This window comes from Canis lupus, chromosome 25 (assembly GCF_048164855.1).
Source record: "Canis lupus baileyi chromosome 25, mCanLup2.hap1, whole genome shotgun sequence".
NCBI lineage: Eukaryota > Metazoa > Chordata > Mammalia > Carnivora > Canidae > Canis > Canis lupus.
Window position 1 is genome coordinate 36,020,608 of NC_132862.1, and position 22,559 is coordinate 36,043,166.

The following is a 22,559-nucleotide window of genomic DNA, read 5'->3' on the forward strand; positions in this document are numbered from 1 at the left end:
GGAGAAATAAATGGGAAAAGCAAATAACATTTGCACCTCTCCTGAGTCAGGAAAGATCCTCGTGTAATGTAATTTTTTGTTTAGTCATAAATAAAGAAAATAATTTTTCTTGAGCATAACTAGATAGTTCAATGGTAAAACTTTCACAAGTGTTCAGAGAGTGTTTTTATTTTTCCCCAAAGGTGATGGCATCTTACTTACTTCCCTTCTGTTAGTGTCCATAAAACATAGCCTGTGGTAAGGACTCAAGTTGTTTGCCAAATGAATAACACTGAAACCATTAAAGTGGGTTATGAAAAAAGTGCTTCCTGCCTGTGAAATAGCAAAGGACCATTTCAGGAAACATTCTGGAAAGAAAGAATTCACATAACAATTGGGTTTTGAGCTGGATCTCACAGAATAAGACTTAGAAATGCAAAATATTTGTACTTTTTCCAGAGTCATGTAGTTAACAGCAGAAGCAAAGGGAGAGAGTTAAGAAAGCAAGAGCTATGATTAATCCCAGACAGATCATCAAAATACAGTATAATATTGGTGATAGTTTATTTATAATTTGTTCCATAATCATATGCACACAGGAAAAATCTGTCAAATTGAGCTCATATTTCCATTATTCATTTAGCATACAGATGTTGATCATGGCTTTCATCCTTATGTTAGAGAATATTGGTATTAGACTCTCCTATGGTGAGAAAAACTCCAGTGGTTTTTCTCATACATACTAGATATATACATAAATACATACTAGAACCTACATTCCTGAGTGGTTATGGTAGGTCCTGGAGAGGATATTGCCTGAAAACTGAGTTTCAAAAATGCTGAAGGAATCATTAGATATGCATGTGATTAGGTTCTGTTCTCATGAAAAATATGAAATAAAAGACATGTTATATATTGGTGAAATACAATTTTTTTGATCAAACGGCTTCAGAAAGGCTTTGATTTTCATAAAGTCTCCTCTAGAAAAATTTACCATTTTTTTAAACAAGAGTCAAGCCATAATTGTCATTGCAAAGTGCAGTGCTCCTAAAGTCTCAGGGGCACCTAGGTGGCTCAGTGGTTGAGCATCTGCCTTTGGCTCAGGGCATAATCCCAAGGTCCTGGGATCAAGTCTTGCATCAGGCTCCCCACAGGGAGCCTGCTTCTTCCTCTGCCTATGTCTTTTTCTCTTTCTGTGTCTCTTATGAATAAATGAATAATCTTAAAAAAAAGTCTCAGAAATCAATCTTAATGGATGGTCTGAACCAATCTGGTGGAAGCAATGAGATAAGGGGAGGAGTTAAGAAAAGAACTTAGGGGAAGAGGGTTTAAAAGTAAAAGCCAGTTGGGGAGAATTCAGAAAGCTCCAGCATCCATACAATAAATATATGAAAATATCTTTTAGCCTTTAGCCACTTATTTGATATATAGTCATCTGGCCAGTGAAACATTGGAAAAGGAAGACATTCTGTTCAGACCTCCAACTCCCTAATTTTTTTAGTTAATTACTTTATTCTTCAGTGAGATTATTTGTGCCTTTCCTTCCCTATCCTTCTTAGCATCTTTCCTCAGCCTTCTGAAGACAGTAAAATGGCAAAGAGGCCTAGAAGTCTAGCGTAAGAAGTCAGCAAGTGAAGTCAATTCAATGCATATCTACTACATTCTCTCTTCCATTTCAAATGCTTGTTCTGCAAATATTTATTTTTACTTCTCAGGGAATTCACAAAGTAGACATTCCCACTATATAGATAAGAAAATTGAGGCTCTGAAAATAAAATTATTTGCTCAGGGCCTCCAATATAATAGAAATTCAAATAAGAATTCAAATTCAGCAGAGCATCTGAGTGGCTCAGTGGTTGAGCATCTGCCTTTTTTAAGTCTTTAAAAAAAGAGTGAGAGTCACTAGTCTCTCTCAGAGACACTAGAGTGAGTGCAGGAGAGAGAAGAGTGTTGCCCGATCATTAATTTGAGCTACAAGGCAAGAAATTCAAAAGATGTGGGTAGAAAAAGCTCTTAAAAGAGAAAAAAAATCATACATATAAATAATGTTTATTAAGTGTCTCTGTGAACAATGGATAATACTATGAGCAGGAAAAAGAAAATATAATTACTTCTAAAAGTAAATAAAAGGACAACACTGTACAAGATTTTTTTTATATTAACACCTATAAAGGTTAGAAGGAATTGTTTCATTTTGCTGTTTTGTTTTAACCCATGAAAATAAACATCATTCAAATATTTGAACAAAAGATAAGCAAACAAAAGGTAATTTTTTAATAAAGATTTTATTTATTTATTCATGATAGACACACACACACAGAGAAGCAGAGACGTAGACAGAGGGAGAAGCAGGCTCTGTGCAGGGAACCTGATGTGGGATTCGATCCCGGGATTTTGGAATCACGCCTACTCCCTGAGCTGAAGGCAGATGCTTAACCACAGAGCCACCCAGGCATCCGTAAGGTAATTTTTTTAATAAAAATAATGTTCTTCCCTTAGAAATAGTTAATATTTGTTGAGAGTGTGCACTATAATTACACGTACTTTGCTTAAACTAACTCATTTATTCTTCAAAACAATTCTGCAAGGATGATGCTATTAATGTCTTCATTTTTCTAATTGGGAAATGGAGGTGTGAACTGAGAAAAAAATAATTTGTTCAGAGTCATATAAATTATAGACCTAGGAAATTTTGTTTCAACAACTACCCCTAAGTGATACATTATACCATCTCTTATCCAGTTTCCTTTCCCTGCTCATGTATGTCCTATGGCTTTCTATTTCTTTCTACTTGCACATCTCCTTCAGAATAAACTCCTGGAGATGGGATTGGTGATTTATGGAGTATATGCATATGCAATTAGATGTGTTAGGTGTCTCTGTTGTTACCCATAGCTGTAGCCCTATCTATAGCTATGCCTATACCACAGTCTCTAATTATAGTTCTACATCTATAGAGAAAGGGTGAAAGGGAGAAAAGAGAGGAAAAGAGACATTTCCTTCATGGGGAAGTGTTAACATTCTGTTAACTGTTAAATGTTAACAGTTAACATTCCCAGTAGCAATATATCAAAGTGCCTATTTCCCCTCAATCTCATCAAGCTTTTGAATTTTTGCCTATCTGGTAGATGAGAAATAGAATCTCATTATGATTTTAGTTTGCATTTCTCTTATGACAGTTGCAGTTGATTTTCTTAGTGTAATGGTCATTTTTATATCTATTTATATGAAATAATTGTTCACAGGTTTTTGCCCTTGTTTTTTTCTAGGAGATTTTTAGTCTTTTTTTCTCAATCTTTAAACATTCCCTGTATATTAAGAATTTCATCCTTTATCTGTAATGTATATTGCAAATATTTTTCCAAGTTTTTCATGTGTATTTTGACTTTGCTTTTGGTATTTTTTTGCTATGCAAATTAAAATAAATTTAGGTAGCCATATTTTTTGAAGCTTTATGTTTATAGTAATGAAATGTTTAGGGTAATTAGAATGCCTTCCTCCAGATCATAGAAAAATATATAGAGTTTTCTTCTATTCATATGGTCTCATTTTCTATAGTTATATCTATAACCCCTTTGACATTTATTCCTATTTATGGCTTGAGGAATATAACTAATTTTAACCTTCTACAAATAGCTATCCAGTTGTCCAAACAACAACATGCATCTCATGATTTAAGATCACTACCTTTATCATAATCTAAATTTCTATATGCAAATGAGATTACTTCTGGCCTTTGAACTTCTTGCAAGATACATCCACAAAGGCAAAAGAAACAAAAGCAAAAATGAACTATTGGGACTTCATCAAGATAAGAAGCTTTTGCACAGCAAAGGATACAGTCAACAAAACTCAAAGACAACCTACAGAATGGGAGAAGATATTTGCAAATGACATATCAGATAAAGGGCTAGTTTCCAAGATCTATAAAGAACTTCTTAAACTCAACACCAAAGAAACAAACAATCCAATCATGAAATGGGCAAAAGACATGAACAGAAATCTCACAGAGGAAGACATAGACATGGCCAACACGCACATGAGAAAATGCTCCGCATCACTTGCCATCAGGGAAATACAAATCAAAACCACAATGAGATACCACCTCACACCAGTGTGAATGGGGAAAATTAACAAGGCAGGAAACCACAAATGTTGGAGAGGATGCGGAGGAAAGGGGAACCCTCTTACACTGTTGGTGGGAATGTGAACTGGTGCAGCCACTCTGGAAAACTGTGTGGAGGTTCCTGAAAGAGTTAAAAATAGACCTGCCCTACGACCCAGCAATTGCACTGCTGGGGATTTACCCCAAAGATACAGATGCAATGAAACGCCGGGACACCTGCACCCCGATGTTTCTAGCAGCAATGTCCACAATAGCCAAACTGTGGAAGGAGCCTCGGTGTCCATCGAAAGATGAATGGATAAAGAAGATGTGGTCTATGTATACAATGGAATATCACTCAGCCATTAGAAATGACAAATACCCACCATTTGCTTCAACGTGGATGGAACTGGAGGGTATTATGCTGAGTGAAGTAAGTCAGTCGGAGAAGGACAAACATTATATGTTCTCATTCATTTGGGGAATATAAATAATAGTGAAAGGGAATAGAAGGGAAGGGAGAAGAAATGGGTGGGAAATATCAGAAAGGGAGACAGAACATAAAGACTCCTAACTCTGGGAAATGAACTAGGGGTGGTGGAAGGGGAGGAGGGAGGCAGGTGGGGGTGAATGGGTGACGGGCACTGAGGGGGGCACTTGACGGGATGAGCACTGGGTGTTATTCTGTATGTTGGCAAATGGAACACCAATAAAAAATAAATTTATTATTAAAAAAAAAGAAAACCCAAACACATAAAATTGGAAAGAACAAATTTTAAAAAAGAGAGAGATTACTTCTGGCCTTTGTATTCTATTCCTTTGGTCTGTCTATTTGTGTGCCTTTACCAACCACACTATTTTAACTGGAAACTTTTAAGATATGTTTCAATAATTAGTAGATCTAGCACATCCTCATAGCTATGCTTTTGCAATCTTAATATTCTGTGTTTATTTTTCCTTATGAAGTTCAGTGTCAATTTGCCCAGATCCATCAGTCATTGGATGATTGGGGGAATCACTTCAAACTTATAAATTAACTTAAGAAAAGATGCAAACAAAAAATAGATATCCTTACTTTTTTAAAGTCTTTTTTTTGTCTTCTAAGAATTTTTTAATAGATTTTGAGTAGTCCTCTTTAAGTTCATTCTCAAATACTTCATCTTATTTATCATGATTGTAGAGTTTTTTTCATTCATCATGTCTTCTTACTGGTTGTTATTCATGTTTTAAAAAATATTTTATTTACTTGAGAGAGAGAGAGAGAGCACAAGCAGGGGGAGGGGTAGAGGGAGAAGCAGACTCCCCTCTGAGCAGGGAGCCCTACACCTAAGACCCCGGGATCATGACCTGAAGCAAAGGCAGATGTTTAATCAGTTGAGCCACCCAAACATTCTGGATGTTATTTATTTTTGCATATTAACTCCACAGCCTGTTAACTTACTGAATTTCTTATTATTAAAGTTAACTTTATCATCAATTATTTCATATTATTTAGGTATATCATCATACATGTGCAAATACAGATGACTTTTTATCTTTATATTTTTCAATCTACTTATATTGGCTAACACCATCAGAACAATGTTAATAAAGAGTGGAAATAATTGGCATTTATGCTGTTTTCCTAACTCTAGTGGAATATCTTAAGAGTTTTTCTGCAAAGAAAAAATGCTTTAGAATACTCAGAAACATATACATACATGTACATATATACATACACCCATAAGTATATGTATGTACTTCATCCAGATCAGAAAGTATCTATACATTTTTTTGTGGATGTTTCAAACGACTTTGAAAAGAAGGTATATTTTCTACTATCGTGTAGTAGTCAATATATATCTAAAATATCTACCATGCTAAGGTATTTAAGCATCAATAACATAACTTTTTTTGTTCAAACTTGCTGTCCTATATTGACAGTGACCTGTTGAAATCACCTTTAATTAATGTGTTACTGCCTATTTCTTCTTACATCTACTGTAATTTCTATATTTTATAGTCACTGTTACTCACTGAATAGATTCATCACTATTAATCTTCATAGTAGCATGTATCTTTTAAGATTATAAAGTATCTTTTTTGGTCTCATTTAATTCTCTTTAGGTATAATTCTTCATTTAGCATGGAGCTTGCAACATCTGCTTTTCCTTCTAGTTTCCATTTGCCTTGTAAATCTCTGTTCATCACTTACTTTGGGCAAGCTATTGTTTTTCTGAATTTCATTGACTTCTGCTTCAGTTCAACCTTTTTATTTATTTATTATTTTTTTTTTTTTTGGTACTCCTGTTCTTTTTTATGACCATGTGAGAACCTTGTATTTAATTTGCTGTGTGGCACTGCGGTTTTCATCAGCTTTGTGGTTGTTTTCTTTTTCAGATGGATGACTTTTCATAGGTAGATCTTTTATTCACGTTCTTGAATTGTTAAGAGATTTTCTGCAGAGGTAGTCTGGTTTTTTTTTTTCTATCCCTATAGTCATGTAACCATGCAGGTTCCTAGGTAGAGAGCTCCCTCTTCTGTTAGTTCTGCCCTGTTCTATGCAGATTTCCTTTATGGATGGTGCTGACATGCGGGTGCAGGCAAAGACGTCTTTTTTCTTTTTCCATTTCTCAGAATCCTTATCTCTCAATAATAATAATAAGAATTATTATTATTTGTAATATTTATATTATTTTAAATTTTATATATTTATGTATATTTTATTTCATTTAGTTATATAATAAATCGCATATATTTATATATAATATATTATAAATATTATAAACTATTATTATAATAAACAATATAATTTATTTTTAATATTAAATGTTATTATAATAGATAATATTATTTTTTATTTTTATTTTCACAGTTGCATCTCTAAGAGGCACCCCCCTTCATTATTATCTGCTTCTCCTGCAGGAAAAAAAAAATGCTTTTCCAACTTTCTCACATGTCCTACATTTCAAACCCTTTATGAAATACCAAATCCCAAACTATGTGAAATCAGACAATACCTGTGCAATATGAAAGTAGAGACTCAGCTAGTATATTTATCAAAGAACTCTTTCTTTTAGATCCTTACTCTAAAATATACTTCATATTCAGCAAAAGCTTGTATGGAAGACTCATAGGTTTTCAGTGAATAAACATTCTAAAATGTAAAACTGAGATGACTGTTCTCTCTGTATGCGTTGGCTCTCTCGTAGCACCTCTGTGTTATTTTAGTATTAGTATTTTAACAAACAGATGTAGTCCATAATAGCTGAAAAAATGCAAGTCTAACAATTTTAACCCTGGGTCAAGTAAAAGCGTACAGAGAAAGTACCACATTAGATTTTACAACATCGGTTTTATAGGAACTAGGAACATCTCAAAGGATCATGTTCAGAGAACCTCAGCAGGTAATTATAAAATATTAAAAGTCCTGGTTAGTGCTAGAATATGTTTTATGGAATTGTTTATAGTGGCAATTGCTCTCCGAGTTATAAGATGAATCCAACCACAATTCTACTTACACACACTGCTATTTTTGTTCATTTAAATGCAGTGAAGCTACATTTGATTCCAATTTAAATCTGATTTAAATATAAATTAGAAATTGAATGATTAAGTATCTCTGTTTTATGTCACTTGAGGCTGGAAATATGTACATATAAATACACATAAATTATAAATATATAATATGTTTATTTTTATTCTTCCTTCTAGGGAAAAAGATTAGCTAAGTGATATCAGCAAGATGGCAAAACAGGAAGTCTTTCACTCTCCTTGCAAACACAAACACATCAATTCAATAGTAATTCATAGGTAAAATCCCTTTATGAGAAATTCTAAAACTAACTGACAGGTGTCATGTAATCTGGGTGAGTGCAAAACTATCCACTTCGAAGCCAGTAGGGAAAATTGAGACATTCTCTTGTCATAATGTTCACCCTGGCTCAGGTCTATACAATAAGGAGAAAACTCTCAGTTCTCAGCTTTCTCTGTGAAAGGAAGAGGTAGACTGAGTCTAAGTGCCCTAACTTTTCCAGAGGCTACCCAAACCACTGGATTTTATCTAGCTTATTTCAGAGTATTGATAACACCCAGTGTAATCTAGCTCCCTGTGGCAACAGTGAAAACTGACTGGCAATCATCATATCCTTCACCACCAGCTCAGCAATGAATGAGAAAATAAAAATCTCCAACTCTCAGCTTCTCAGGAGAAGAGTTGGACAACACATCAAATATTCTAAATTTTTGGACTGCTTCCCATAGGATTGACTTCTGTCTACCCTTCCTTGAAGTGCTGATGTGACCCAGCAGAGTCTGATTGCCTGGTACGAGTGAAAACAGAGATGATAGTGTGTGATGGAAGCTGTCATAGCATAGTTCCATAGTTCCTCCTCCAGATCCAACACAGAGTGAGTGGACAAGATGCTCTAGCTCCTAGCTTCTCTCTGGGGAGTAAGAGTGGAAAGAACATCTGATAACCAACTTTCACAGATGCTTCCTGAGGAACTGGATTACTGAATCCATTATGTCAAAGCACTTGCATACACTAGATGACTGGAAGCTGCTCAGAACAAAGTATGTGGAACTTAACACCAAGTTTGTAGATACTGCAGAATGTCTGGCCAGACTGATTGGTGAGATCAGAGGATTTTATATTTTTAAAATGTCCATATTCCCTCAACATGATTTTCAGATTCAGTACAAGTCCCATGAAAATCATACAGAAATAGAAAAAAGATCCTAAGATTCATATGGACTTGCAAAAGATCTCATAATCAAAGCAGTCTAACACAAGAAGAACAAAGCTGGAGGCATAAACTTCATGGTTTTAAATTATATTATGGACCAACAATGATGCTAAACTTGATACCACTGAACAGTAAGAATTCCTCTTACTTGAATTTCTAACATGTTTTTCACCTCCCTGTAAGCCCTCACTAGAAGCCAGATTCTAGGCCTTCCAGCTTCCAACCACTATCACGGTTCAAGTACTCTGTGTGTTTGTTTCTTTATGGTAGTTCATCTCTTCTGGTGAAATACTATTGCTATGTCATACATTATTACAAACTTAGTAGCTTAAAAAAAAACCAATATTATATCACACACTTTCTGAGGGTTAGAAATCTTGGAACGACTTAGCAGAATGAATCTGGTTCAAGGTTTCTCATGAGGTTTCCATCAAACTGCTGGCTGGGACTATGTCATCTGAAGGCTTATCTAAGGCTAGAGAGTTGGAAGGCTGTCAAGGAAGAGGAAATCTCATTTCCTGCAGTTGGACTGCCCAAGGAGGCTTTAGTTCTTTGTCACAGAGTCCTTACAACAGGGTTTCTCATGATACAGTCAGTAGCTGGCTTCCCCTAGATCAAGTAATATGGAAAAGAGAAAAGAGGAAGAAGTCATACTATCTTTTATGATCTAGCCTTAAAAGTGGCATATTATCATTTCCTCTGTGTTCTATTGATGACCCTGATAGAATGTGAAAGGAAATTAAACAAAGATAAATACACCAGAAGATGAAGATCATTGGCAAACACCTTGTGGGTTGGCTAACATACCTACTTTATAGATTTTCATCTTCTATAATGAATTGATAATATAAGACACAACTGGTTTTGTACAGCAAAATTTATAAGTACATTTACAACTGCTAAGATGTAATAAGGCAAAGAGGAGAATAGGATTGGTGTCTATATAGTCTCATTTTAGCCACTTTGGCAAGGGTTGGCAAACAATGACCTATAGACTAAATTCCTCCCACTATCTGTTTTTGTAAATGAAGTTCTTTTTTTTTTTTCTTAAGATTTTATTTATTTATTCATGAGAGACACACACACAGAGAGAAGAGAGAGGTAGAGACACAGGCAGAGGGAGAAGCAGGCCCCATGCAGGGAGCCCAATGTGGGACTCCATCCCGGGTCTCCAGGATCACGCCCTGGACCAAAGGCAGGCGCTAAACTGCTGAGCCACCCAGGGATCCCCATAAATGAAGTTCTTTTGTAATACAGCCAAACCACTAATTTATGTATTATCAATGTCTTCATTTGCACTACAATGGTAGAGTTAAATAGTTCAACAGAGACGACCCTCAAAGTTGAAAATATTTACTATCCAGTTTTCTGGAGAAAGCTTTCTAACCTTACACTAAGACATAGAAAGAAAAAATATAGAAGACCCAAAATTATGGAAATGAAAAAGGAGGTTTAAGTGTTCCAAAGATTTCTAAATTTAGATAATTGAAAGAAATCATAAGGCTTCAATAAGCATACTCACATAAAGCTTTTTAAAAAGGCAAATAATGGGCAGCCCGGGTGGCTCAGCGGTTTAGCCCTGCCTTCAGCTCAGCCCAGGGGTGATCCTGGAGACCTGGGATTGAGTCCCACGTCTGGCTTCCTGCATGGAGCCTGCTTCTCCCTATGCCTATGTCTCTGCCTCTCTCTCTTTCTCTCTCTTTATTCATGACAGAGAGAGAGAGGCAGAGACACAGGCAGAAGAAGGCTCCTTGTGGGGAGCCTGATGTGGGACTAGATCTCAAGACCTGGGATCATGCCTTGAGCCAAAGGCTCAGCCACCCAGGTGCCCCATGCTAATAAGTTTTTATGTTAACTAACTTGGTTACTTAGTAATCTATCTCACTGCCCTAATCATAGCCAAGAGTCAAAAAACAACTCTCAAGCATCTCTGGAAATAAGCAAAGATCTCAATCCAGCTATACGAAAACTTGTCTTTAATAGGCAAACATAGATGTCAGTAGTGGAGGAACGAAGAACTAATATATTGGAAAAAAAATTTTAAAGTATTATTTGTTCTGGCATAGATGAATTCAATTCTTAGTTATCTTACCTGGAATCAAAAGTCAATGTTTGGGGATCCCTGGGTGGCGCAGCGGTTTGGCGCCTGCCTTTGGCCCAGGGCGCGATCCTGGAGACCCGGGATCGAATCCCACGTCGGACTCCCGGTGCATGGAGCCTGCTTCTCCCTCTGCCTATGTCTCTGCCTCTCTCTCTTTCTGTGTGACTATCATAAATAAATAAAAATTTAAAAAAAATTAAAAAAAAAGTCAATGTTTAAATTCAATAAACTGTGTAGTAGCACTTAACAGCATATTTTTTAGGGCTATGGTGGTATGGTAGGCAGAACTCTAAGAAGACCTCAAAATTCCCATATCCTGGTGTACATATGTATAATCATGTACCCTTCAATTTCAGTGGGATTTATGAAAATAATAGGATGTTGCTCTGTGATTAAGTGATATTATGTGGAAAGATTAGGCTATTTCTCAGATGTAACTAAGGTTCTAAATCAGTCAATTTTAAGTTAATCAAAAGAGCATATTCTGGGTACACCTGATCTGATCACTTAAATACTTAAAAAAGACTCTAGAGGTGAGAGAGAGAAAGGAGTGCACTACTTCTGGGCTTGAAGAAGCAAGTATCCTGTGACTGTGTATGGAGAAGGGAAGTCACTAGGAGGTAAGGGTCTCAGTTCTATAGCTACAAGGGACCAAATCTGCCATCAGCCTGAATGAACTTGGAAGTGGACTCAGTTTCAGGTGAAAATTCAGCACGGCCATGACTTGGATTCCAGCCTTTTGAAGCCTTGAGCTATAAGGAATAATCCATGCTCAGCTCCTGATCCATAGATATTATGACATACAAACATGAGTCATTTTAAGTTTCTAAATTTATCATAATTTGTTATGTACCAATACATAACATGTATTACATACGTTCAGGGGATGCATTTAGGTAACAGGATAAAATTAAGGAAGAATAAGCTAACTTGTGGCAATATTATTTTGTAATTTTGGTGGGGGAGTGGACATTCCTTCACCTTTTATTAGTTTTATGTTCAAAATTGAGATATTCACTCAACTAGATCCTTCCATGTGCATTAGCCCATTTCATACCAAAAATAAAACAAAAAAACAAATCAAAACCAAAATAACAACAAAAACAAAACCAGAGAACAAAAGAAAAATAATATTTCTCCCCCAAAAATATACTAGAAATTACAGTAGAAGGGAAAAGGGATATTTAATAGGCAGACTTTTGTATAAAAGAAGTCTTTCCCATCCCAAAGATGACAAAAACATTTTCAGGATGAAGGAAAGCAGTATTCAGGCAAGAGTGGAAGAACACTAATAAAAATAAAACAGGTCTGATGGTCATGACTCAGTGTCACTAACATGATTGGATCATGCTGTGAGAAAGACACACTACTGTGGGGAACCAGTAGTTTCCTTTCAATCCAGGACTCCTCATCATAATTCCCCAATAGGATATGGAAATTGAAAAAACACCTGAGCTATATTAGGAGGCTACAGGAAGGGAGGAAAATTCCTCTCTCACTAGAGGTAACTTTTGACATAGATTACTCTCTGAAATTAGGTATCACCCATCATATTTAGCACCTTCTGTTCCCTCATTGCTCTTGCAACTTTAATGAATGTTCAGAAGTCCTCAGTAGAAAGGCAGACAGGGCTCTGGACACCTCATGGGGTGATGATACGAAAAGAAATAATTTGAAGCTATATTTGGGTGTGGTTAAATGAAAACACTTGTGATTCATCCTGGACAAAACTATAAAAAATAGACCATCCTTGGTTCATTACATAGAAAACCACTGCAAATAGAAAAGCAAACAAAAAACCCAAAGGAAGTGCTTTATCAAAAGACAACAGGGAGATAGGATAGTTGCGACAGAAAACTATTGGTTTTCATCATAAGTTTATCTATACTGTTTTTTAATTTAATTAAAAGTTTATTATCTTGAATTTACATAGACAAAAAACTCAAAACATTTTAATGATTTATTTATTTATTTTAGAGAGTGCGCAGGAGAGGCAGAGGGAGAGAAAGAATGACTTTCTTTCAGACTCTCTGCTGAGTGTGGAGCCCAACCTGGCGCTTGATCTCACCACCTGAGATCATGACCTAAGCCAAAATAAAGAGTTGGATGCTTACCCAAAGATGGAGTCACCTAGGCACCCCAAGTTAAAACATTTTAAATGTCCAAAAAGTACAATGCGTTTCCTCCTAATCCAAGTTAAACATTTGATTTTTATTATCTTGTATTTTTCATAATATAAGTTATGTTCTTTTTTTCTAATCTTCATCCAAGAATGTGAAGAGGGCAATCTTATTATCCTTAGATTTTAAGAATCAAAACACACAGGCTCTTTTCTCTTCCTGGCTCTTTATTAAAAATCAATTTGAAGCTCTTAATTATTGTAATTTAATTGAAATAGAAAACAAAAACACATTAATATAAATTTTTTTTTAAATTTTCATTTATTTATGATAGTCACAGAGAGAGAGAGAGGCAAAGACACAGGCAGAGGGAGAAGCAGGCTCCATGCACCGGGAGCCGGATGTGGGATTCGATCCTGGGTCTCCAGGATCACGCCCTGGGCCAAAGACAGGCGCTAAACCGCTGCGCCACCCAGGGATCCCTTAATATAAATTTTTAAAGATATATATGCAATAGTTTTAAAAAAGAGAATTGGTTTTTGATATCTGTGAGATTAGAAAAACTTCAACCAAGTCACAGGAATCAGACCTTATTATGTTTCCACTCCTTCTTGGACACACTCAGAACCCCCTTGATTAAATGGGATGCTCCCTCCCCAACAGAAAAATAGAATTGTTCAAATTTGACACATAACTTTCAGGAAAAAGTTTGGGGTTGATTAGAGATTAAGATCTTCAGTTTAACATCTATGAAGGCAAGGGAAACAAAAGCAAAATGGACTATTGGGACCTCATCAAGATAATAAGCTTCTGTACAGTGAAGGAAACAATCAATAAAACTAAAAGACCACCTACAGGATCGGAGAAGATATTTGTAAATGATGTATCAGATAAAGGGCTAGTATCCAAGATCTATAAAGAACTTATCAAATTCAACACTCAAGAAACAATCCAGTCATGATATGGGAAGAAGATATGAACAGACATTTCTCCAAAGAAGACCTATATGTGGCCAACAAGCACATGAAAAAATGCTCCACATCACTTGCCATCAGGGAAAACAAATCAAAATCACAATGAGATAGATACCACCTCACACCAGCAAGAATGGCTAAAATTAACAAGACAGGAAACAACAAATATTAGAGAGGATGTGGAGAAAGAGGGGACCCTCTTGCACTGTTGGTGGGTATGCAAGCTACTACAGCCACTCTGGAAACCAGTGTGGAGGTTCCTCAAAAGTTAAAAATAGAGCCACCCTATGACCCAGCAATTACAGTACTGGATATTTACCCCAAGATATTGATGTAGTGAAACAATTAGGCACTTGCACCCAATGCTCCTAGCAACAATGTCCACAGTAGTCTAACTGTGGAAGAAGCCAAGAGGTCCTTCAACAGATGAATGGATAAAGAAGTGATATATATATATATATACAATGGAATATTAGCCATCAAAAGGATGAATGCCTACCATTTGCTTTGACATGGATGGAACTGGAAGGTATTATGCTGAGTGAAATAAACCAATCAGGGAAGGACAATCATCATATGGTTTCACTCATATGTGAGATATAAGAAATAGTGAAAGAGCATATAAGGGAAAAGAGGAAAACTGAGTGGGGAAAAATTAGAGAGGAAGACAAACCATGAGAGACTCCTAACTCTGGGAAACAAACAAAGCATTGTGGAAGGGAGGTGGGTGAGGGGATGGGGAGACTAGGTGATGGGCACTAAGGAGGGCACTTGATGGAATGAACACTAGGTATTATACTATATGTTTGCAAATTGAATTTAAATTTAAAAAGGGGTGAGGAAGATCTTCAGTTTACATCTTGGTGACTTTTTACCATTGGATAAGCATAAGGCAAGAAATGTGTAGAGTAAAAAGTAAGTATTGCAAATTCATGTGATCAAGCTTGGATTCTGTTTACCCATGCAAAATCTAAAAGCAATCACATGGGAACCACCTATTTGCACAAAGACTCAAAATTATTCTACAGAATCAGGACCATCATGGAAAGAACACAAATATGTCCCCTCTAAAGTCTGATGATACACATGAGGATGCTATCATATGACACCTTAAGCTCTAAATTAAAAAATATAGATATCCAGAAAGAACTAAGCTCCAGAAAAGTGAGATGAAGATGGGACTTCCCAATTTACTATGTCTTATAAAAGAACTGAAATGACATTGATATATGTCATTTTATACAAATTATTTTATTTGAATTTCTGCAAAGAAAATTTATAAGAATATATGCTAAAAGTATATTAAATTTAATATTGAACATATACATTAAATCACAATATTCCTGAAATTCTTCACCTTGATGCTTTGTTATTGAAGTATAGGTGCCAAAATTTCATCAATTTGAAAACACATGACTTCAAATATATGAAAATTGTATCACAAGACATAATTTGAAACGTTTTACAGGTGACAGGATAATTAGCAATAATTTAAGAGATACAGCCATGTTCTTAGTACTACTGATTCTTCTTCACTGCCCACTCTTTTGCTCCAAGAAATACCTACATAAGCTCTTGCTTACATATAAAACGACTTTTATCTTCACAGGATACATCCAAAACACTGTGGCTTGAGCTATATATTACACATTTCTTTGTATCAAAAGTTTGAATTGTTTGCAACCTGTAATGAAAAATAAAATGTTAACATATGAGAAAAGTAAATGAGAATATTCAGAGATAGTGTTTTATATTAAATTATAGAGCTTTTAAAAGCACTTGAATGAGATAACTAACATATTGAGTCAATTTTTTGTTGTTCAAGAGTGACATTTTCACAATTTCAGAGCACAGTAGTATGAAAACTCAGTTATTGTCTCAATAATCAACATCATTAAGCTAAGGATTTTCCGTTTTTGCGGTTGTTATTTATGATTTTTCAATATGATATGCTTTGCTTCCATTTTGTTTAAAGATATACTGGATAATCTAGTCTGAGAAAACAAATCCAAGCAAAAAAATTATGATTGTCTGATGCTGCAAATCCCATCTTTACGAATGAAAATAAGATCCAAAGATTACAAATATACAGAAAATAAGTCCAAAATATTTGAAACATAAGAGTATGCCAAAAATAATGGGCTCAACCAGAGTAAAGACAATAATGGATATGCTATTTTCCCTGGCTTCTGTGAAGATGAGCATCTGTACATGCACATACACATCCAAGTGCTCATACAAGGCAAACAATTTTCAAAAAGGTCAAAAGTTGTTTTATGGTTAAAAGTACACCAACATCATGTCACTTAAGCATAAATGTGGATAATCTAGATGGAGCTAAAATTGATATTTTGTTAGATCTTCTATTTTTTCTGTATTTTCATGCCTTAGATAGGTTATCTTAGCTATAGAGTCCCAAATGTTACATTCTCTGGTGATATCTATAGATAAATTCCTAAGGAACAACAACAACAACAAAAAACCCTTAAAAAAAAAGAAATAAATAAAAAGAACTTGTCTGTCAGAAACTTACAGATCTTGAGGGAGAGCCAAGCCATTTTCCCACAACCAGGTACCATTTTCTTTACTGTAATAGACTCCAATCCAGTAAAAATACTTACTGGAGCTCACAAAACGCTGATTGGAAACAGAGACAAACATATTACTGTAATTTGAATCTACTCTGGAAATAATGTATTTTTAAGAGTGTCAGCAGCACAGTAGACTTTCAATCACACAAATTCCGATCATTTTTAATGACCAGTTTAGGAAGTATAGTCCCATGCCTCATTTTTCTTCCTTATCCTCCTATCTATTCATTTATGATATATAAATAAATACTACAAAATATCACATCTTAGAGGAATAAAAAACGTTAGAAAGAAGTAAGAGCTTTCATCGAACACCTCCTTCACAGAAGATTACAATCAAGTTTGATCCCATATCAACAGTATCTAGAGGACAAATTTCATGGATATAGTCTACTCAACTTATACTCAGGACAGGTACTCCATGCAGCTAGAGAAAGCTTTCACTTTTTCTTAAATTGGGTAATTTTTTATCATACTCTCCATACTTATCACACATTATACCTCAGAATGATGAGAGAAGATGCATAATTACAAAAGAAATTATAAATTCAACTAATGAACAAAAAATTACAAAATTGTTTTCAGTCTTTGAATAAAAATAATGTCCTATTATTTGTTCTTTGAATTCTCTCTAAATCTTTCCTTGTACTTTACCTGCAATCTAACTTGGTTTTTATTCCTATAATATAAATCTTTGACAAATTTTATGTTTAAGTTTTATAATGATTGTTTCAAGGCATAGTAAATAGTAAGTCATTAGTTCAAATAATAATCATGCATTACTATCTAATTATAAAGACAAATCAAAGTACTCAGCTTCCTTAGCATATTTTCCTAGATCAAAGAAAATGTAGGAAATAAGCCAGAATTAAATACATGCCAATTCATCTCTGTTTTGAATGTGAAGTAGACTGGAATTCTGTGAAGCACAGAAATCACGACTTTCTGTCCAAGATTTTAATTCATCAAAAAACAAGTAGCAGTTGCATTGGTGCCCAATCCACCTTTTTGGGCAAGAACAACAATCAGAGCCTAAGAGAAAAAAATAAAAGATGACTTAGGACATTCATTTTTTTCAATGCTGTTTACTCATTCAAAAATCAGTTGTTATTTATTCACTACTTTCCACAAATATACTTTGAGTAAATACTACATATACCATAGTTCAGGGGCTATTGATATGAACAAGTCGGTCTTAACCCTTTTTCCTAATAGAGATTATATTCTAGACATAGGGTCAGAACTATATAATTTCAATCATTTACTAATTATGTTTAATGATAATTTTCATAAATATACACAAGATAAAGTCAGTATGTTAAAACATCAGGTAGCAGAGTGTAATTTGAAAGGTGGCTAAAGAACCTTTTTAAGGAAGTGACCCTAAGTTGAGCTCTGTTGTGTAAACAGGAGTAAACTAGATGAAAGAGATATTTAAAGGAGACTATTTTAGCATATTTTCTGAGTCAGAAAAAAAAATGGAACAAATTGGAGAATTCCAGTATGTGTATATTTTATTTTCAAAATAAAGATAAATAAAACAATTAGCTTGAAGATCATACAGTTTACCAGTGATAGCATCTTGAACATTTACTATCCTCAGTCATAAAAGTCAAGACACATGGTAGGCACTCAAATCTCTGTCAAATTAATGGTGTTGAAGTGTAAGGTAGAATGGTGTTACTAGGAGCTGGAGAGTAGGGTAAATGGAGAGATGTCAGTCAATGGGGACACACTTCCAGTTAAAATGTGAATAAGTTCTGTGGATCTCATGCACAGAGTTATGATTTCAGTCAGCAAAACTGTATTGTATACCTGCAAGTTGCTAAAAAGGTAGATCCTGAATGCTTTCACCACAAAAAAAAAAAAAAAAGAAAGAAAGAAATGGTAATTATGTGACATGATAGAGGTATTAGCTAATGTCATGGTAGTAACCATATTACAACATACAAGTGTATCAAATCAAACTGTTGATTATTTTAAACTTACACATCATTATATATCAATAATATCTCAATACAGATGGAAAAGAATGCTAAGAGAAAAAAGAATAAAGTGCTATATGAGGGATTCCTGGGTGGCGCAGCGGTTTGGCGCCTGCCTTTAGCCCAGGGCGCGATCCTGGAGATCCGGGATCGAATCCCACGTCAGGCTCCCGGTGCATGGAGCCTGCTTCTCCCTCTGCCTGTGTCTCTGCCTCTCTCTCTCTCACTGTGTGCCTATCATGAATAAATAAAAATTTTAAAAAAAGTGCTATATGAACAGAAGATGCTATATGTACAGAAGATGGTGAATAATTTGGAGACTATTTGGAAAAAATACCTTAAAAACTGGACTTTGAGCTGGCTTTCACTGGATAATAAGGGTTTAAAATTACAGAAATCTGTGCACTATATTCAAAAAGCAGAAGGAAAGGTAAAGAGATATAAAAGTATGGTCTCTGAGCAAAGCGACAGGTAATTAGGATTAACTGTAGTATTTACTGTAACTAATTTTTGATTTGTCACTAAAACATGAGCACGTCTTTGGGGAAAATATGTCATTTCAAGCTAATATTTCCTTATTACTTAAATATGTGAATGATGCACTGTTATATTCAATGTTATTTAATGTCTTTTATAATAGAGAATTATGAAACGTGACTATCTTACAATTAGTAGGTAAATTTGTATTACTAAGTGTACTATTCCATCATGCTCTATGTGAGAAAAATAAGAAACTGTCTATTTCATCCTCTACCAACACTAAGGTTTTCCAAAGTATGGAACCTACCTTTTTGGAGTTCTGTGATTGGTCCTGGTGACAATGTTGGCTGAATACTTTCTGTAAGTAATACTATAAAAAATGATTAAAAATTCACTCCATTGGATACAAGCTCATGAAATAATAAAATATTACACATTAGTAAAATGAAACCTTTATTATTGAATGGTTTCACTACAGGTATGGTCTTTATACAAATTTGTCTAGAAAAACTTACAATTTTTCAACAAAATTCCCATTGTAGTCATCAACAAAAGGCATATTACTCCTAAGATCCCAGAAATCAAATTCCATAGAGTGGTCTGAGAAACTGTAATGAAAGAGAGATACAATGATGATTTAAAGAACAAATGCAAGAACTGAAGTTCTTAAAAGCAACACGGTGAGAGAGAATCCAAAACATTATTTGATTTGATAACCCAACCATCTTGCACTAGAAGATGACAATATCTCCTTCAAGACTCCTCTCAATATTCAAATTTTTATGTGGTGTAATTTATTATTTAGTGAGATTATCTCTAACTTTTCTCCTTTACCAGTCCTGGCTCAGTAAAGTGGATTTGCTATTTATTGCTAAATTCAACAAAGAAGCTTAGGGATCTGGAGTAAGAAGAAATCAACAGACATCAAGTTATGTTTTATGGGCTTACATAATAGATATTTTTGACATCTCAACAAGAATCACAAGATAATTCCTATTAAATAGATAAGAAACTGTAAGGTCCATTAATAAGTTACTTTCTCCAGGTATCAAAGCAAGTGAGTATTCGAGTCAGAAATCAAATGAAAGTTTGTCTAGGCCCAAAATCTTTTTTTTTCCTTAGCATCTTCTATCACTGCCACAATAGTACTTGAAAATGTGGCCTTCTATTCTCTACTTAAGAAATGTCCAGGGGTGCCTGGGTGGCTCAGTAGTTGAGCAGCTGCCTTCACTTCAGGGTGTGATGGCAGGGTCCTGGGATCAAGACCTGAATCAGGCTCCCTAAGGGAGCCTGTTTTTCCCTCTGCCTATGTCTCTGCCTCACTCTGTGTCTCTCATGAATAAATAAATAAAATCGAAAGAAAGAAAAAGAAAGAAAAAAGAAAGAAAGAAAGAAAGAAAGAAAGAAAGAAAGAAAGAAAGAAAGAAAGAAAAAAGATCCAACTGCATGTAGCTTTGTAGAGATTTTATTGGAAAGAGAAGATATGAGTACTCTACCTGGTATGATGTATGGGTAACAACTTAGGGTCCTGGATTCATTTCCCGGTACATTAAATTATGATATATAAGCAACAATTTTGGTTGAAACATTTGTTTGGAAAGAGCATTACGTTTTCTCATACCAAAAACTACTGCTTATTTGCATTTACCATAAAACAACTCAACATTAGATTTGGCATTAACATTAGCACACTTGCAAAGAGTCACTAACAGACAGCAAATTCAATTTGCATTCAGATTTAGAGCTATCCCTTTCAGAAGCCACTCTTTAAACCTGCTGAAAAAGCTTCACAAAATCATTTCTAAGTTATAGATAATCAGGACTGGAAAGCGCTGATACATGGAAAGCCTAAAAATATCCACTTTTTTTTTAAAAAGTACTGCCCTGAAATTGGCCACATCCCTGAGATACCTTTTCTGGTTTGTTTCATTTTTTAGAATTTTAGGACTTGGGTTTCACATACCTGCCATGAGAAATGTTCCAGTGTTGATGCCAGCAGGACACAATGTGTGCTTAATCACGAAGAATACTGTATTAGTCCACGGAGCTGAGCTGGAGGCTAAATAATCCAAAAGTCATGCATGAAGAAATTTCAAAGAAAAAAAGAGAAGAAATATTTATTTGAACAGTGTTCTTGAATCTTCTATTGGTGAATCTTCTATTGGTGAACAAGAAGCAGTAAAGTTACTAGCTTCTAAAATGTTCCAGGAACCACAGCACAGGCAGGAAATTCTCACAGTACACGTGTCATGCAAACCCTTTGACTATTATTAAAGAACATGAGAGGGATTTTTTTTTCAATATATGAATAAAAGTCACCTTAAAAAATCTTTTGGAAAATGGGAAATTTGGGGTTTTCACCCTTTGAGTAATCCAGGTAGAGATGAATTGTTATCCTGTTTCCTTTGTTTTCTCATCTAAAATTTCACACTCTGAGGCTTTACCTTGAGTGCAGTTCTACACATTGTAAATTCCCTTGGTCTTACCTGAGGTTAAATTCAAAAAAGTCTTCAGAAGAGCATCAGTACTACCAGACACTTAACACTTAACAAATTACGGGGGTGGGAAATGGAGCCATCCTCCCAAAACCAAGTATTAAGTGAACATCTGACCTAAAATGGTAGTGAGTTCATCGAAGAGCCCTGTTTAGAAAATCAAACATGTAAAATAATCCCAGTCCCTGAAGCCCCAATTGCACAAGGAATCATAGATTTATCTTTTTCTATGCAAATCTGGGCATGCTGCATTTTGAATAAAGTAAATGAATGCCATCAGACTCAGCTATTTAACTCATGCTCCATCCAACATTATTTTCTCTTATAACAAGCAAGTAATCACATAACCCATTTCTCTCACTCTCCCTTTCTTTTTGCCCATCCACTTATGGTTTATAAATCACCACCAAACTATACTTATCTTAGGAGACATCAGAACATAAATGTCTTAAACACTTCCTCCCTAAGTAATTAGATGTCCCATCTTGGGACATTTGAATTCAATGAAACTTTGTGGCTAAAGCACTTGCATATGTCCTATAATTTCTATAGTCAGCACAAGTTTCAAATACAGCCAAGCAGAACTTTTTTCCTTAAAATGATGGACTTTTATATTCATACCTCTAATATGGTTCCACATGTTCTACATGTTATTTCAGAGATGCAAAAAAGCCCCATTATTTAAAACAAATGATAGAAATGAGTTAAAATTGTTATGATTCAAAAAAATGTTTAATCATTAAAAAAAAAACAATGGATAAGAATGAACTGCTATGGCTACAAGACAGGAAACAACAAATGTTGGAAAGGATGTGGAGAAAGGGGAACCCTCTTGCACTGTTGGTGGGAATCCAAGCTGCTACAGCCACTCTGGAAAACAGTGTGGAGTTTCCTCAAGAAGATAAAAATAGAGCTACCCTATGACCCAGCAATTGCAGTACTGGATATTTACCCCAAAGATATTGATGTAGTGAAATAATGAGACACCTGCACCCCAATGTT

At 35.0% G+C, this 22,559-nt stretch overlaps 1 protein-coding gene across 3 annotated transcripts; it reads right to left on the minus strand.

Annotated features, from left to right (window-relative positions):
- Positions 1–15,236: 15,236 nt before the first annotated feature.
- On the minus strand, positions 15,237–21,856 carry LOC140617506 (natural killer cells antigen CD94). Of its 3 annotated transcripts, none has more exons than XM_072799058.1 (7): positions 21,549–21,856; positions 21,026–21,121; positions 19,578–19,670; positions 19,370–19,432; positions 17,478–17,629; positions 16,540–16,643; positions 15,237–15,690 (listed from the first exon to the last, which is right to left on the minus strand). In XM_072799058.1, exons 2-7 carry the CDS (start codon positions 21,030–21,032, stop codon positions 15,570–15,572), a joined length of 540 nt encoding a protein of 179 aa, XP_072655159.1. In that variant the 5' UTR covers positions 21,033–21,121; positions 21,549–21,856; the 3' UTR covers positions 15,237–15,569. The 3 variants fall into 3 exon arrangements, with proteins under 3 accessions (XP_072655159.1, XP_072655160.1, XP_072655158.1); XM_072799059.1 differs by lacking the exon at positions 21,549–21,856 and adding an exon at positions 21,382–21,523; XM_072799057.1 differs by lacking the exon at positions 21,549–21,856 and having other exon boundaries at positions 21,026–21,335.
- Positions 21,857–22,559: the final 703 nt, after the last annotated feature.